Below are 17,544 nucleotides of genomic sequence, written 5' to 3' on the forward strand. Positions count from 1 at the left end.
GACGATACCCTAATTTTAATTAGGGGTAAATAAATATTTTTACTATATAAAGAAGCTTACGGTTAGCCATAAGAGAAGGAGAGAGCCGTTCGGGTGATCATCAGGAAAGATCAAAGGGATCCCATTCCTTTTGTTTGTCTATCTTTCATAAAATATTTTATTAGGAAGAAAACCTTTTTATTATATCTGAAAGGCCACATTTGGATATTATCCACATGGACCTAAACAAAACAGATACAATGATACATACGTGAAACTTTAAGTCCGATGTGATACGCAGCATATACGTGATGAGCAGTCGCTCATCACCCCCTTCGTACAAACAACATTATCACGATACAATTATCCCGGAAAACTTCGGGCAACGTCATGTGACGTTGATCCATGCAGATTGATCGATACTCGTAAAGAAGCTTAAACCAATTGCTTGAGAAATAAGCCATAATTAATTGATCTTGTACGGTCAACTCATCCTTACATGTATAAAAGTTAACCCGCAGAGGGGGAGGATTTTCGCGCATTCAACTCAGTCTTATTCCACTAAACGCTAACTTAAGCTTCGGAGGGGTTGAGTCGAAAAATCTCCCTCCCAACCTTGATCTATGTGTAGGGGCTGACAACGAAGAAGTAAGTAACAAGACTCATAGCTCAACCCGACTCGACTCACACTTCTGCTACCCCAAGTCTACGTGTGGGTGATCTTGTACATCCGGGATCAGACCAAGTCGTACTGACTCCTCGATCACGACGTAAAGGTTCACTAACAATATTTTTCTTAAAAATTATATTATTCTTTCTTTCTCTCTCTCTCTCTCTCTCTCTCTCTCTCTCTCTCTCTCTCATTATATGTATTAATTTTTGAAGTTTTGTAGAATAATTTATTTCATGATATATGGATATGGAGTTGCATTCAGTTTTCCTTTGTGTTATTTTGAGTTCAAAATTTTGAACGGTGTGGTGGATATATTTAAGAAAATTATTAGTCCTTCTAGCACTAAAGCACCAGTAGATTCTAGCTAATCATTGATATCTCAAGCACAAGAGCAACACTCCAACTTTCGTGTGAAGAATTGAGGATGAAAATAAACCTACTTAGTTTTAGTGGCTTAGAATCCATTTATTTGTTGTATGAATAAATGTTATGCTTGAAATATTAGTCTTATTAAGTGAATAACAAATGTTCATATTTTGTGTAAATACATGTAGATTTAATATTATCATATTATTAAATTTTTACTAAGCATGTATTTAGTAAGTTGTTTGAGTACCATGAATCTTGTGTTTTAAGTATTAATTTTATTTTATTTGGCATGTGAGGCGATGATTGCCTATGTCAAATGATTTTTTATTTTATTGAGTTTCATGTATCAAAAATCATGGGCCATGGTTTTCCAAAATGATTTATAATAGTTCAATATTGACATGAGTATTTATATTTATTATATATATAATATTAATTTTAAATTAGGTTCTTTATAGTTCTCTTGGGCTTATATCTCATTTATGGATTTTAAGGAATTTTATTTAAGTCCACTAAGGCAGAGGTTATGAGAACTAGAAAAAAATATTTTTGCTAAAATAAATTTTGTTTCATAAATATTATGTGAATAATGATAATATATTAGTATATAAACCCGTGACATGATACATGGGATGACATTTAAGTCCACAAAAAATGTTATCCAGACTTTTATATAAGGAATTATTATGTATATAATATAACATATGATATGAAAAAAAGATTAAAAAATATATATGACGTGTGACATGTAGAAAAATATTATCATTTTACAAATAAAGTAAATATTTAAATTAGTAGATATTATATATGATTGCTTTTTGATCGCAATACATAAAAAATCTAAATAATTTATTGTGAGTATACCAACGGTATGGTATACAAGTCATACATCTATACATACTTTTCATGGTAGATCTTTAAAGGAAGCAAGAACTGTTTCTAGAGTCAAAGCACAAGAACTGTTGCGTCATAAATGAGACCAATTTATCTCTTTTATAAGAATATTTTTTGCATAAAAAAATCTGCAGTAATTCATTAAAAAAAATGTCGAATAAATGCGAGGAGGAGAATAAGATCAAAGGTGGTCCAAAAGCATGGGAGGATGATATATTTATTTAGGAGGCTTTTTTGTTAGCAACAGCAACTGCATTCGAGGGAGAGAGAGAGAGAGGGGAGAGATGGAAGGGGCGGGGTTGGCGATGAAGCCGGTGATCAAAGTCGCGGCTCTCTGTGGCTCCCTCCGCAGGGCTTCCTTCAACGGCGGTCTCATCCGCTCCGGTAAGCCACCCTCCCCCTTCCTCTCGAAAGTCGTTGATCCTGCTTCCCTCTCCCTATTATTGTTGTTCTGCAGCCATCCAGCTGTGCGACGAGTCCATCGAGGGGATGAAGATCGAGTACGTCGACATCGCTCCCCTCCCCTTCCTAAACACCGACCTCGAGGTCGACGGCAAGTTCCCCGTGCCCGTGGAGGCCTTCCGGCGGAGGATCCGCGGAGCTGACGCCTTCCTTTTTGCTTCCCCCGAGTATAACTACTCCTTCACCGGTAACCTACCTACTTTGTAGCCCGTTTGATTGTTGTGTAGATCGCCTTCTCCGAAAAGGATGTGTTCTCTCGTTTGCGATTCTTATGCTTGGACTCTGGTTAATTATGTAAATTCTTCGTGAATTGACTGTTTGATGCCACTTTGACGAGCCTGTCATTGAACCTGATTTAATTTTCTTTGTAGAACTCAATTATCTCCTTGATAGCACTAAAGAAAAATTCCCATTGTGTTTATTTCATGCGAAATCATAAATTTTAGCAGAAACAATTTACTCGCCCTCTTGTATGCCTCCATGATGTCCCGCTGCTCTAATTGGCCCATCTAGCTGATGTTGTCTTCTTCGACGAGGTTTCCTTACCATCAAGGTTTACAATCTCGGTAGTACACCGATAGTGAATCCTGTCGACTGTTATGGTACCAGAATACCGGACAATTTTGCCGATCTGTATCATCTATATAATTGAAAAAGGAATCAGGAAATTAATATTATTTGCTGCCGAGCCATATTTTGTGGTTTCCAGTCCTTGGTCGTGGTCTGATCGATATGTATATGTACTGATCCGGCTGGTATTTGAATTCTTGATTTTTCACAAAGGTGCCCTCTTGTTTTCTCCTCCCAACTACTCTCTGCACATTTTAATGTGATTTCTCTTGTGGTTGTACATAAGAAGTACACAGATGGCACATTATGTATAGGAAACATGTGACCTACATGGTCCACGCAGTGAGGCACCTTTTTCAGGAATGAAATGTTGGAACCATGGGTTAGGGCCAAGGTGGATAGAACGTCACACATGGACAAGACAGAAACTTCAAACAATATCTACCAATTTTTTGTTTCATTATCAGGTTCCATGATTGTATAGCCTTATTTCATTTTTCTTAATTTTGCTGTCCTGTCCAACCTCTATCATTACCTTGCAATCCATGCTTGAGTTCAATTTTACCAGAACCAAGAAGTCAACTTTTACATTCTTTCCTAATGAAATTGATATTATATAATAGCCACCTTCGTTTTTTTATATAGTCTAAGTACCTTGTCTAAATTATTGCAAGATACAGTTTTGTGAAGTGGCTTTATGAAGTCGATATTAAATTATAGTGCTGTATTGGTTAAATTTGTAGCTGTCAATGACAGCTGTAATATGCATACAAAATGCCTAGCCAGAAACTGAACATATCTGACTCCAAGGTTGAACGTGGTTTAAATTACCGGTCCAACTGAGCAATGGTATAGAACGATATAGCTCAGTACTCTTTAATGTATCTCTCTTCTTTTTTGTCATATTCTTTTAGTGATATTGGATGGCACACATTGGTGTACCACATAGTATCTCAGTTCCGTTTCAGTTTTGTAGGTTGAAACCAATAACAAATTGGTATCTAAAACCTTGATACAAGTGATTTCTGAAATCACTACTTTAACCTTGATTTCTGTTATAGCATATACTTTGATACCAAATCATAGACAATTTCATGTTAAGTCAACCATGAAAAGAAAAATGAAAACAAATGAAAAAAGATTAAGAAAAGGCTTTGTACTTCCACTTGCTTATCTCATCCGTGCATACCCATTTATTATGCATATATACGTGCATCTGTTGGTGCTAGTTTGTGCAGTTGGTTATTTGTCTGACATGCAGTAGCATCAACCGGCATGAGCTTAGATGTCCCTGTTTTTGTTGTTGATGTTCCTTCATGAATCATCTAACATTGTGCCATATTTTTGCTGTGTATGTAGTCAGCATACTACAACTATAATCTTTTTTGTTGCTGATACTCTGAATTTCTATTGGCATATTTAGTTCACAATGTACTATTACCAATTCATCAGGTAGCTATACGGCCGTGAGGACATAAGACAGTCATCATATATTAAATCTTACCCTTCTGCCACTCCGTGCACTCCATATGCTTTTCACATTGTGTGGCTGAGAAAAGGGGACCTTTGGTCCATTATGTTTATTTTCTGAAGCAACTAAAATATAAATTCTATTCTAGTCACTATACATTTTTGCATAGTTTAGGAATGTGTCAAGTCATGCACCATATTTATCTTAATAGTCTAGATTAAGTCAAACATGGTTATTTCACATAATATTTAATCTTATTTTTAGTGGCTAATTCAGGGTGCATTTAATATCAGAATTTTAGTTTTGTTGCTGCTTATTTGTCATATCTAGGTACATATTTGGTTAAAGCTATGGTCAATAGGAATTAAATTCTGAAAGATAAGATGCTTCATTAAATAGGATTTAAAGTTTAAACTTCAGTAGATAGTGTTTAAATTTTAAACCACTTATCTGCAATCTTTCTCCTCTTAGTATTTTCTTGGACTTCTTCAAATTAATTGTTTGGGGCAATTGTGTACTCAACCTTTGCTATGTCAACATGTGCCTCTCGAATATAGTCAGTGGTACATATGAAATGAATTCACATGTGAAATAATCTTTAGATTATTAAATTTCACCAAGTCTTGAATTAATCAACCTTAGTATTATTTGTCCAAGAGTTATTTCAGGTGTATCTTTGGTTGGATAAGTTTCTGAGTTAATTAACAGTCAGACCTGAGCAGAGAATACTCTTTGATTATGCCTCTCTTTCTATTTGCTTGTTATTGTTGTTTCTCTTTTTGGATACGTATTCCTCTTTGTAGTTCTCATCTTCTTCAATCTCAATTCTTCCTCCAAGCTCTTGTTATGTTATTCATATCAGTTCAAAAGCGATCTAGAAACATCACTAGTGAGTGATCAGCAGATCTCTATTTGCTAGAGTTCTCTTTGGGCTTCGACTAGCAGATTGTGACAGGAACAAATTTGATGACATTTTATGTGGTTGTATGTCTTGAAGTAGAACTTCTACCATGCTGTTTTAGTAATTGGCATCCACAAGCTATTAGAATCAATTTCTTCAGACTTTAAAGGATGTAATTTTTTGTATAAATCGCAACTCTTGTAATATTATGTCTCAAATTGATATCTGATCTGGTGAAAAGAATTATATGTATAATTGGTTTTTAAAAGGCACTTAAAACTCATTGTCTAGAAATTAACAGAGGTTTCGAGTGATATATCAAATTATCAATAGCACTTTAAACTCATGATATGGAAATAGCACTGGGTTCTCGAGGACTCGAGATGTTGCTTTTCCTCTTAGCATCAGTTGTTATTGACTATCTGCATTCACTTGAATCTAGGGTTATGTATTTTGGGTAATCCTACTGACCTTTCATGCAATGAGAATCCTCCTTTATGAGTATGGCATCACCACTCCCTTTGGCAGTATATACTGATCTAGATAGATAAGTTATGATGAAATATCATCTCTCTTCACTTCTTTTTATATATATTTAGGTCCTTTGAAGAATGCTATTGACTGGGCATCAAGAGCTCCAAATGCATGGGCGGACAAGCCTGCTGCTATTGTAAGTGCTGGTGGAAATTTTGGAGGAGGAAGATCTCAGTACCATCTACGTCAGGTTGGAGTTTTTCTGGATCTTCATTTCATCAACAAACCAGAACTGTTTGTCCATGCATTCCAGCCTCCATCAAAATTTGACAGTGATGGAAATCTAATTGATCCTGAGATTAGAGAACGGCTGAAGCAAGTGCTTCTGTCGCTCCAGGCCTTCACCCTTCGTCTTCAGAACAAATGTTGAATTTCCAGATCACAGTCATTGGTGAATTGGAAGTGTTTTGTGTTTTTTGATTGACAATATTTTGCGGTAAAACCTATGAGTGTTCTTCTCGTGTTATTCAGCAAGCTGTGCTTGGTGATTTTTTTATAGTAATAAAAGAAACCTATGATTCCCTTAGTTTGTTGTACTGCTTGATAATTTCCAGGGTTTTCAAACATGGAAATAATTAATCTATTCGATGACATCAGTTGTGAATTGATGCATTTACTGTTCCCCATAAAGGGGAACATCTTTGATATCATATCAATATTACTATCTGCTATTTGCATTTTTAGACACTGAATTATTCTCCACATTACTAATTTGTAGACAAGAATTGTAAGTGCCACTTTATTAACGCAGTATGACCCATGTATTCCCACATCAATTCTCTTTGTATTATATCTACAATGACCATGCATAGACAGCTAATTAGTTTTTCTTTTTGTTCTCCATGTTGTGGTTAGTATGCTATGAATACAGATTAAAATGGTCAGATTTGAGTGCCTTAACTCTAAAGTTTTTGGATCTGCCTTCTCATGGAATGACTAATTTCCTCGATTAATCAAATAACAGACTGTGTTATTATTTTTGCAGTGATAATAGTTACTTGTGGTTGCTTTAGATCCTAGAAACTAGATCATCTCAGGGTGAAACTAAATCACTTTTCCTTTCCACACTCCTTTTGCTTTTTCTTTTTTGGTTAGCCATAGATGAATCAGTTTGTGTTGTAGAGGAAACTGGATTGATTGCTGTTAGCAGGTGAAGCACCTTCTTGCTTTTGAAGTGTGCAGAAGCTCTCATCTCTAATCTTAGCACTAGATCCACTTATAAGGTCCATAAATGTTGATTTACCTCATCTAATAATTTTTATATCTAAAATATCAGTTCTACCAACTTCAGGTGAGGCTTCCAAACATCACTCCTAAATTTTACACCTAGAAAATTAGTTTAGTATATGATCTATAATTTGTATATTTAAAATATTAGTCTAATATTGATGTGATAGTAAATATTAAGAGTTTAAAATTTTATTCAATATATATTAAAGATATTTGCTAGTGTAAGGATTTTAATTATTAATAATAAGGTTATATATCCAATTTTATCTTGACCATTTTCTTGAAAAGAAACTCATGCTATTATCACTAGAACAAGAAAAATATAATTTAGATTCATTCTGATATCGTTCAAAATATTAAGGTCCTTTACATGCAACCCTTCTTTTTAGATCCATAAAGAAGAGACAGATTAATTATGATTAATTGTAGGAAATGTTATGTTGCCTGAGTTAAAAAGACATATTAATACCTAAATCACTCCTAATATTTCATAATCATAATAAAATTATAAAGGATATTAATATCACTTTAAGAATTCTACCTCACTAGTGATTAATAGTTGATTGATAATTTTTTTAGTCAATAAATAATAGGTAAAGAAAACTCTTTCTTTACCCACCTTGTGATAGACTTAAATGGGCGCACCATTGAACTTCACCCACCTTGTTATTGGTCATTGGCTATGGCAGCCTCAGATGGGACCCAATATTGTTCTTGTCTTTGAATCCAATCACGACGCAGGTGGCGCTATAAGTAAGGTAGGTGGGTAGGAGAAGCATTTGCCCGTACTATTTCCGTCAGATTCCACGGAAACGCTCCTTTCCCCACAAGTCCATGGGCCGTATTTATCCATGTCCGGTTCCCAACTGGGGGCGGGTTGTGGCGAATCCGATGGCTGCGGAACCACCGCACACGGGCGGCGCTGGTCTCGTCGTCGCCAACAATGACACCATCCGATCCTTCCTCGTCTCCACCGCGAAGGACGTCCGTCACCTCCCCGACGAGCTTCGAGATCTCGCTTCCGCTCTCTCGTCGCACAGCACCGTGCCCTATCGGTCTCTTAGGAGCATCTGGTCCGCCCTCCCCACAGCCGACCGCCCCGCCCTCCGCTGCCTTTTCGCCGGTGCCGGTTTCGTCTTGTCGAGCCCGAAGCCCAGGGAGAAGGTGAGCGCCCGTGAAAGGTTGGATAATTCTTTCTTTCTGACGTAAGGGTCCTGCTCAAGGTTTGAACTCCGTGTGGAAATTGGTAGAGCGAAGAGCTGAAGGAGAGACTCAAGAAGCTCGCCGAATCGGCGGAGAGAAGGGAGTATCAGGAGCTTGTGAAGGACATTGCGCCCAAGAGAGAGGCTGCAGAGCCTTTCTCTTCCTATAAGGATCAGATAGGATTTGGTATTGATCTCTTTTTTGTTCTTCTAATATTTGGAAAATTTTGATATATTTATTCTTCTGAAATTTGACAAATAGAGTTTTCATCTTTATATCCATGGTAGGAAAATTTGTTTGACTCTAAAGAGAGGTTTATCCCTAATCTTCTAAGAAACTTTTGTTGCATGTAGCCTCTACTCAATATTCCCTGACAAATATTAGCAAACAGGGAATTTCAAACCATGTGGATTTGTATTTAAGTACACCAGAGACTGAATAATATGATATTAAGGCTCATGTACTTCTTTAAGTACACCAGACACTCATATAGATTTGTAGAAAAGAAGAAAACTTTATTGATCTAGCTACGGCCACCTCTTTTAGTCATGACAAAAGCTAATGTTCATATGCTCCATGTGGATTAGAAAGGGTAGTTTTCTATAGAATAAATTTTTATGTTTTTGGTAACCTCCCATCCCTAGTATCTTAGTTATGCTCAATGGAAAGGTTAAGTTCTTCAAGTATAACCTTATCAACTATGCTAACCAAGATGTCTCACCTATGATGAAAGTTCCATAACCAATTAAAGAGCTTTTCAGCAAGTTTTTCCCATAAATTAAGCTGCTAGGGTATCATTAAATTTTCATATTCGTTGTTGAAAAAATATTTTTTTCCATAAAAAGCCCTTGCCTATTTGACGCATAATTGGCGAGAAGCCTAGCCTATTTGATGTACTAGGCTAATACCTGAGCAGTAGCCTAGAAGCCTAGGCGATTGCCCAGGTAACAAGGATACCAAACCATTAATCACCTTTAAGTTGTATATGATTAAAAGTTTTCATACTATTAGAAAGCCATCTATTGAACAGTTTTGTTGTACATAAATGTTCCAAATCATTAGTAAAGTATATTGAATTTGGCTTTGTTTTCTATAAAGAATTTGTAACTTCAACTGAGTTGAAACTTCTTTGAAGCCCAGAATATAAAATGCTAGCCTTCAACTTTTAATGAGAAATAATTGGTTCCAATCTTAATAGGGAAATATTGGATAATTTCTTTATTTGCAATAATCATGGATTTAGTTGATATGTATGGTGCAAATGTCTAGTAACCTAAATAAATTAACCTAGACTTTTTCATGTAGCTAAACATGATCCTGCCTCAACCAGTATGTGTTCCAACAATAGCCAGATGTGAAAGCTAAATTAACTAATTCTCAGTCATTTGTCTTTTTGAATCATTTGTTAACCTTGCAACCAAATATCTGCAACACAATTTGTTTAGGAATGATATTCCCTATACTTTGTTAAACCATTATGCAAAAATGAATTTGCCTTAGCTTTCTGGTTCAGATTGATAATATAAAGCCTAAGTCCTACCAAGTTTAGAGAAAATTGATCAGATGAGTTTTTTTTTGGACATTCACAAAAGAGAGTACAAAGGACGACGAACTGTTAAAGTTAGATTCTTTTTCCTTGCACAGGTCTACATGTAGTGTTGATAATGTTCACGGGCTATTTGGTCGGTTTTGCTGCTTTCAGAGCTCTATTTAATCATAGTGCTGCACTGGTAAGTAGTCAGAGAAAAAAAACTCTTTCCTTCTTAAAATATTACATGGGTTATTTTTCCTTATCCTTGACAAGTGTCTAGACAGTGTACAGACCTTACAAGTTTACATTTGCAGAATGCAGCTGGAGGCATCTTGGGAATGGTTTGTGGTATGCTACTTGAAACAGTTCTGTTTATATTTAGAACTTCCACCAAAGATGTGGCATCGTCAACCCAACGGAGTAATAAAAGGAAACTTCTATAGCATATGCCATAATTGTCATGGCAATCCAGAGATATATACATTTCTTGCTTATTTGGATGTTATCTGATATCATGGCATGGAAAACTCTACTTGTGTATTCTATTAAGAAGGAGATCTTTTAAGCTTCTGCAGATGTCAGCTGTTGTTGGGAACTGCTATAGAAACCTCTTCATTCAATTCCCAAGCTTAGGTATGTGGCATCGTCAACCCAACGGAGTAATAAAAGGAAACTTCTATAGCATATGCCATAATTGTCATGGCAATCCATAGATATATACATTTCTTGCTTATTTGGATGTTATCTGATATCATGGCATGGAAAACTCTACTTGTGTATTCTATTAAGAAGGAGATCTTTTAAGCTTCTGCAGATGTCAGCTGTTGTTGGGAACTGCTATAGAAACCTCTTCATTCAATTCCCAAGCTTAGGTATGTGCCATTTCTTAATGTAGCATCTTTTTTGGGCAAATCATGAGAGTTGAAGTCCTTTGTGATTTTGAAAGATTGTGATAATTTATTATCCTCTTTGGCTGCACAAAGAATTTGTTAACCTTTTCTGCTAGTTGTTATGGGTTTTCCGGCATGTGTTTCTTGTACTCTTTGGACACTCTTTTATGCATCTAGGTTTTTAGATCCAACTCAAGTATCTATTTTTCTATTTAAATATGTCCTTAATCTTATTAAAGAAAACTAAACCTGATTTTAGCTTCTCATTAGGTCCAAGCACTTGAAAGACCCAATCCACCATCATCCCTATCTCACTTTTGTGTTTTTTTGTTTTCTGCTGGAACTCATCTCAACTGCTATTAACAGCATTAAACCTGATTTATGTATATTAGTTGACCCAGTATGTGATCCCTATCTCATAAAACGTCCAAATCTGATTAATTATCTAGGTCTTTAAATCTGTTCCAAACTCGATTTAGGGGTATCCGGAGCAGTTTAAGCAAGTCAGTCGTCCTGAATATGTAAAAAAGGATATGAATCCGAAATTATTCCAACCTTTTTTTTCGCAAAGGTAATTGATGGATTCGATCCCAAAACCTTGTTATCAAGCAAGATCTTTACTAATTGACATCTTCAATTAATCTACAAATTCCTTTTGGGGTTTCTTCTAGAAGTTCCTTTTGCCCTTGGTTTGTAACTATCGAAGCAATTTATTCCTTAGGTAATTGCACTGAGATCTTTCTGTAGAGGTCTGCTAGGAGTCCTTGTTTCCAAAGCATGAATCAAGAACTCAATCTTTAGCTTAAAGTTTTGGTTGACTTGAAAAAAGACATTGTGAATTCAACAACAATCCAAAGACCATATATCTCTGGACCAATCCTTACCATAACAAAGTTTTAACTGTAACTATGGCAATTTTCTCTTGCTAGGATGCAGTCTACATCTTATTAGATTGAGTGGTCTAAAGCAAAGATTCGAGTCATCAAAATACTCCAAACATTAAGTGATATACGGAGATTGACACAAGAACATTTGGGTGCAATGTCATTGCTATTCCGACACCAAGTCAGATGACCAATCAAACTTGTGTCTTAACATTAAGTGGCGTGCAACATCCTAATTGTAATGTCTGATGGTTCAGGTGATGCCTCATGTTTGGTTAATGCCTGACGTTTGGATGAAACCCTATGAAACCGCCCATCACAGTAGTAAAACTATCCATTAAATGCTGGTAGTTACATGAATCACCTATAAAAAGGTCCGAGGTATGATCAGTAAAGGCTTTCGCATATTTGGCATTCACTAATACACTTTGTTCTACAACCATTTTAACTTGAGTGCAGCTTAGTTCTTGTGGATCATTTGATCAAATCCACTTTAAATCTTGACATTGAACTTGTGAAGAAGGTGGTCCTGAACTGGGTTGACTTTGTAGCACTCCCTAACGTGTCAGACAACCAAAATCAACATTAACATTATGCATCTACAATGTCTAGATTTCCAAGAAATCTTTTTCCTCTGGTTTCTTTTGCTTTGTGTTGGTGCTCCTGTGCAATAAAAAGATGCACGCCAACTCAAACCTGTTACTGCTGATATTTCCATCACTCTCCTGGTACAAGAGATCAGAAATTACAGTTTTCAATCATGGAGTAAAGCTTGAATCAAGGATAAGATTATAATCTTTGCAAGTGTAGCATCATTTTAGATCCTAGACAACTCTTTTCCCTTCAAGGTTCCTTTTTTTCTTTTGTTATCAGGATTCAGGGAAGAATTATGGTCATTTTAGCTATGAATTCAAACTAGAAGAGATCTCAGCATGAAGCTTTATCCGTTAATGCATAATTTTATTCTCCACTATTTACATTCCTGGTTCTTGATATCTTCTATTACCGCAAAAATGGCATTATATGGAGGTATGATCGATCATGTTAATTTTCTGGCAGCACTCAAAAGGACTTTATAAGGAATTAAGAAGCATCTTCCTCTAGGTAATGAAGTTTTTTTTTTTCATATCACATTTAAGCTACTGCTAGAGAATCTTAGTCTTGTCCTCTCAGATAAAACTTCCTCATCCATGGCCTTTCTCTTGTTGCTCATGTTGTTATTATTGCTGCTACTGATGATGATGTGGTTGGTGTTGCTGTTTTCTTCTTGGTGAAGCTGCTGCTCTTTATGTTTCCCTTTTAGTATGTGAGGCCTGAGTCTTCTCATGTCTGAGAGCTGTACTGGTTTCAGAAAGAACTCTTCTGCTCCTTCTTCCAAGCATCTGTGAGCAGTTCAAATACAAATCAATTCCATCTTAGATGTAAAGTTACAGATCTCATCATATCAAGTTTAGAATATTGAGCAAGATACGGATATGTTTGACTATGCTGCAGAAAGGACTGGATATTTCTGTAAATCCTTCCATGATTTGACCACAGAATAGATTACACCTAGGCAACTTTCCTATTACAGAATTTTTTCTTGGGGAACAAATTCCTAGGACCACAAGTTTCTCAATCAGGGCAAGCAAAGAGATTAGACACATCTAATTTATGAAAGGAACCCTTATCTGCTCTTCTTTCTTTTGATCTTTGAAAGTTATTGAGAAAAATCAAATCTCACCAATTCACTTGGTGAGAATATCTACTATTTGACCCCATCACATCAGAATGCAATTCCTTCATTCATGGACACTAAAAAGGCATCTTTCTGGCTAACTTTTATATCATAACATCCATTTCAGAATGTAATGTGGAAAATCAGTTGAAGAGTAAGCAATTTCTGGATCAGGAATTGATGAATCTCTTTTCTTGAATTTTGATTTTCTTGGTGTCAGGAAGATGTATTAAAGATTCTTCTGAACCTCTGAAGAATTCTTCTTCAATTCTCTGACTGAATTAACTAAAGTTTATGCATTATATATTTAAGATTTTAATCCAATCTAGGTGCATCAATAGAAATCACAAGTCAAGCAAGTTTTCTAAGAGAAGTCAGTTCATCTTGGTAAGTATTGCCACCACAAGGAAGGAATTTACTGATCATTATTCCTCTCACCTGTTTATCCTGGAAGGTACATTTTCAGATGACATGATCACCACTGGGATGTCCTTCAAAGATGATGACTCCTGATATCAGAGCAAGAGAAGAAGCTCCTCATAAATCTCTTGAAACAATTCCAGGAGAACAAAATGTGCATGTTGGAGATATGAACCAAGCATCAACTGTTTACCTTGATCTTTTTGAGGAGGTCATACCCTGTCATCCCAGGCATGCAGTAATCTGTTATTACCAGATTCACCTCAATCTCCTGTAAGAAGAATCACAACCATCACAGTTTCATCAGAGACACACAAAAGAAAATGGGTAAAGAACAGTAACAAGAGGATCCATGAGAGAGAAGAGACCAAGTGGATTACATTGTGTTCTGGTGAGAGAGCTGGTGTGCTGGTCTGGTCTTCCTTCAACCCCAAGACTTCAAGAGCCTTGCTCCCAGAATCCACAGTGGTGACTGCAACACCACCATGAACATGTTTGAGATAGAAGAAGCCTTAAGGCACAATTCAAGGATTGCTAGTTTTGGTACCTTGAAAGGAAGATGTCTTGAGGAGCCTCTCAATGAGTTTTCTATCCATGAGGCTGTCATCCACAGCCAGGACATGGAACTGAGCTTCTGCATCCACAGCCATGGACTTCTCCTCCCCACACAACAACAGTTGCAGCAAGGGCCAAAGAGGTGGAGAAGATGCAAGCAGAAGAGGTGGATGGAGCCTTGGTTTCTGCCTTGCCTGGTTAACACCTTCTCTCTGTCTATAAGCCAAGCAAGGTAATGAAATACAAGTCACCTTCTAACCCACCAAATCCCACCTCATGGGAGGCAAGATCTGACCAAATATCACACAAATCTCCCCATGTCCAAATCTCTCTCACTTCACAATCTTGTGCTGAGGACTCGCATATCTCCTGATTCCTCAAAAGTTATGAGATTGGTGAGGATAGTGTGAGAGGGTGAGATGGGGAATGGAATTAGGGGGGTCCCAAGGGACAAGTTAGTGGTGAAGGGGTTTTATTATGCTGGTGCTGGCTTCAGAATTAGGTGGCAGTGGTGGTGCTGGTGCTGGTGGTGGTGGTGCACCACATAATCCTGGATTGTGATACTCTCACCTCACCTGGGCCCCACTCTTTTACACCATCCCATGCCACACCTGTCTGGGAGGCAATTCCATGTGACCTCCCCAGATTTGCCTCCTAAGCACATCTCCCTTTCTCTTTCCATCCCTTTCTTTCTCTCTCTCTCTCTCTCTCTCTCTCTATATATATATATATACACATATCTTTTGATAGTCCAGTTTGCCACAGGATTTCAATTTAATAAGCAACCAAATCTTTGGACAACCACTTCCTGTATCTTCACAACTGATATCAATAATTATGAAAGGGATGCAATATCATGCACAGTGGGTACAACTGGTACATCTCAATGTCTGGCATACTTTGATGGCATAAAGAGTACCAAATCTTTAGAGACCACCTTCTGATAACAATAACAAGAAAAGGCATGCAGCCCATGCATCATGCACAAGTAGGAAGATAACTGAGAGACTTCTCAAGCTCTGTAAAAAACTTTGTACCATAAGAATGGGTCCTTAATGACAGCAGCATTTATACATATAACCAACCTAATTGTAAGCTGGCAATGTTTATGGTTGCCTATCTAGTTTTAAGTTGAGGAAATGAGAACTCAAATAATTGGTAAAAATTATAAATCATAAAGGATATTTTAGGTAGTTTAAAAGTTTCTTTTATAAAAAAATTATATGGTAACCAATCAAGTGTTGACTATGTAAAATTCTCTTCTACTGTCGGTTTCGATCGTTTTTATGATACTATTTGATGGTCCACATTCGCTTTATTTATCTATTACTGTATAAATTGAAGCTTCAAGGGAGGAAAAAAAAAAGATAAATCTTATAACTATGTGAAATGCCAAACATTTAGGATCTCTTTTTGCATTATTGAAAAACAAAAATTTCTTTTCAATGGGGACATCTCCTCTGACAAACCTGTCTTTTGTAATCATCATGTATCTTACAGAAAATAAAAGTGAAAGGTAGATTGGTTCTTGGTTGATCCTAGAATTGTTATCAGGATTTGTTGTTGCTTCTATTGCTATAATTCTTGAATCCTGTGATTGGAACATCATAAAAATATGTTTTTTTTTTAAATAAAAATGTTGATACTTCAGTAACAAAGTGTTTGTTTTGTTTCACCAATAAGAAGAATCAAGTTCTTAAACTGGAAGATGATGGAGTTTGATGACTACTTAAAGGTGATGGTTGGTTCATTGCAAGGTGGAAAGGGAAGATAAGTTGCCTGAATTGACTTAAAATTTTGACTTTCTGAATGATACATTTTGATATTGAATACTACCCTTTGTGAAAATAATAAGTCATAGGAAAGTAAGAATAATAATACGAAGAATCAAATGAATAGAACTTTATGGTTACAATGATCTTAATGCTCCTTCATCATATAAAATACATAGTTGAGGGTTTGAAATCTCACCCGATATACTTTTTAAGATTTTATCGGGTCTTGGGATTAAAATTGATCTTCACTCTTTATCCTTTATAATAAAAAAATAACTACCGAGTAGGATCAATGAAAATATAGAAAGTGAAGGAAATAATTTTTGACACCCTTCAAATAATTTACCCCCTTACAAGACTTCCTTCAAAAAAAAAAAAACAAAGGAAAAAAGATAATTTGCATTTAGTGAAGCATTCCAAAAGCTTCAACCTTCTTGGAGATTTTACCCCAACATATAATTGCTCAAGTTAAATCAAGATATGCATACTACATAGAGCCAAATAGATGTAACCTGTGCCACATGACCCATTCCAAGCAATAATATATGGCTCCAACTTTGTCAAAATCAATAATCTAAACAGGTCAAGCTCAATATGTATAGGTTTAAGGTTTGCATCTCTAGTTTTTCTCTCTCTGTCTTTGGCTTTATTTTGACTTGTAAAGTTGTACTATAACAAAGGATGGGAAATCCACTCGAAAAGGACAAGTGTCATTGAAGTAATCAAGCTCAATGGATCTACAAACATACCATGGGCCAATGCAATTAGTGTGCATTTGATATATAGGAGAATGGAACTTATAAGGTTGGGGGGCAAAGGAAGGAGACATGAAGGCAATCAGCCACCTTTTTTTAGGTGTTAGAAAGAGAAGTGACTACAAAGTATATTTGGTTAGGAAAAAGAAAGAAAAGGATGGTGGTGATGATCCATACCATCCTTTTCATTTGTTAGCATAAAATATGAAGAGATTGAATCCATCAGCACAATAACATTATAATTGATTAATGATACAATAATATTTAGCATGGTTGAAAAACAAAAGTCCTTAGATACAATCATTTCTATTAACTCTATAGTAACATAAGTACAAAAAACAATGATATCCAAAATTTTAAATTGGAAACACAATTGAGTATATATAAATATATATAATCATTTGAAAAAGAATTATGCCCATTGCGACTTTAATTCTTTGGTTCGAGTTCTCACGGTTGACTTGCTCGACTTTTGATCCTTGTTCTATACAAAACTCATAAATGACTTCCATGTCTATTTGAATGAGAAGGTATTCAAATGTACATCGTAGATTCAGATTGAGATCTCGATTCATATTCATGCTAAACTTACTTTCGAGTCAACAAACCCTTGAATTTTTAGATATGATATGATCACTTCTCCCCATCAAACACAAGTCTCTCTAGCCATCTTGACTTTGCAGGTATGCCTTTAGCAACTTGACACTAATTCTATAACTAGATTTAGTCTC

The 17,544-nt window shown here is 36.1% G+C and overlaps 3 protein-coding genes and 1 long non-coding RNA gene across 4 annotated transcripts; 3 read left to right on the plus strand and 1 right to left on the minus strand.

The window, feature by feature from the left end:
* Positions 1-2,067: 2,067 nt before the first annotated feature.
* LOC135593244 (NAD(P)H:quinone oxidoreductase-like) lies at positions 2,068-6,379 on the plus strand. The gene is made up of 3 exons (XM_065083133.1): positions 2,068-2,299; positions 2,373-2,564; positions 5,919-6,379. Exons 1-3 carry the CDS (start codon positions 2,200-2,202, stop codon positions 6,221-6,223), a joined length of 597 nt encoding a protein of 198 aa, XP_064939205.1. The 5' UTR covers positions 2,068-2,199; the 3' UTR covers positions 6,224-6,379.
* Positions 6,380-7,878: 1,499 nt separating this feature from the next.
* Positions 7,879-10,630, plus strand: LOC103973899 (uncharacterized). Its single transcript, XM_009388571.3, has 4 exons — positions 7,879-8,247; positions 8,334-8,472; positions 9,931-10,016; positions 10,132-10,630. Exons 1-4 carry the CDS (start codon positions 7,918-7,920, stop codon positions 10,258-10,260), a joined length of 684 nt encoding a protein of 227 aa, XP_009386846.2. The 5' UTR covers positions 7,879-7,917; the 3' UTR covers positions 10,261-10,630.
* Positions 10,631-12,579: 1,949 nt separating this feature from the next.
* On the plus strand, positions 12,580-15,037 carry LOC135593246 (uncharacterized). Its single transcript, XR_010479469.1, has 2 exons — positions 12,580-12,695; positions 13,763-15,037. It is a non-coding gene; the product is annotated as an uncharacterized LOC135593246 (long non-coding RNA).
* LOC135593245 (two-component response regulator ORR10-like) lies at positions 12,667-14,410 on the minus strand. Its single transcript, XM_065083134.1, has 5 exons — positions 14,276-14,410; positions 14,109-14,200; positions 13,922-13,999; positions 13,747-13,817; positions 12,667-12,973 (listed from the first exon to the last, which is right to left on the minus strand). Exons 1-5 carry the CDS (start codon positions 14,376-14,378, stop codon positions 12,715-12,717), a joined length of 603 nt encoding a protein of 200 aa, XP_064939206.1. The 5' UTR covers positions 14,379-14,410; the 3' UTR covers positions 12,667-12,714.
* Positions 15,038-17,544: the final 2,507 nt, after the last annotated feature.

This window comes from Musa acuminata, chromosome BXJ1-9 (genome assembly GCF_036884655.1).
Source record: "Musa acuminata AAA Group cultivar baxijiao chromosome BXJ1-9, Cavendish_Baxijiao_AAA, whole genome shotgun sequence".
In the NCBI taxonomy this organism is placed as follows: domain Eukaryota; kingdom Viridiplantae; phylum Streptophyta; class Magnoliopsida; order Zingiberales; family Musaceae; genus Musa; species Musa acuminata.

Coding starts and splice junctions, on each gene's coding strand:
- LOC135593244 (XM_065083133.1), top strand. CDS start 2,200: ATGGAAGGGGCGGGGTTGGCGATGAAGCCGGTGATCAAAGTCGCGGCT. Junction 2,300..2,372: donor CGGCGGTCTCATCCGCTCCG/GTAAGCCACCCT, acceptor GTTGTTCTGCAG/CCATCCAGCTGTGCGACGAG. Junction 2,565..5,918: donor GTATAACTACTCCTTCACCG/GTAACCTACCTA, acceptor ATATATATTTAG/GTCCTTTGAAGAATGCTATT.
- LOC103973899 (XM_009388571.3), top strand. CDS start 7,918: ATGGGCCGTATTTATCCATGTCCGGTTCCCAACTGGGGGCGGGTTGTG. Junction 8,473..9,930: donor TAAGGATCAGATAGGATTTG/GTATTGATCTCT, acceptor TTCCTTGCACAG/GTCTACATGTAGTGTTGATA. Junction 10,017..10,131: donor TTAATCATAGTGCTGCACTG/GTAAGTAGTCAG, acceptor TTACATTTGCAG/AATGCAGCTGGAGGCATCTT.
- LOC135593245 (XM_065083134.1), bottom strand. CDS start 14,378: ATGGCTGTGGATGCAGAAGCTCAGTTCCATGTCCTGGCTGTGGATGAC. Junction 14,000..14,108: donor CTCTCTCACCAGAACACAAT/GTAATCCACTTG, acceptor TTCTTCTTACAG/GAGATTGAGGTGAATCTGGT. Junction 13,818..13,921: donor ACCTCCTCAAAAAGATCAAG/GTAAACAGTTGA, acceptor CTCTGATATCAG/GAGTCATCATCTTTGAAGGA.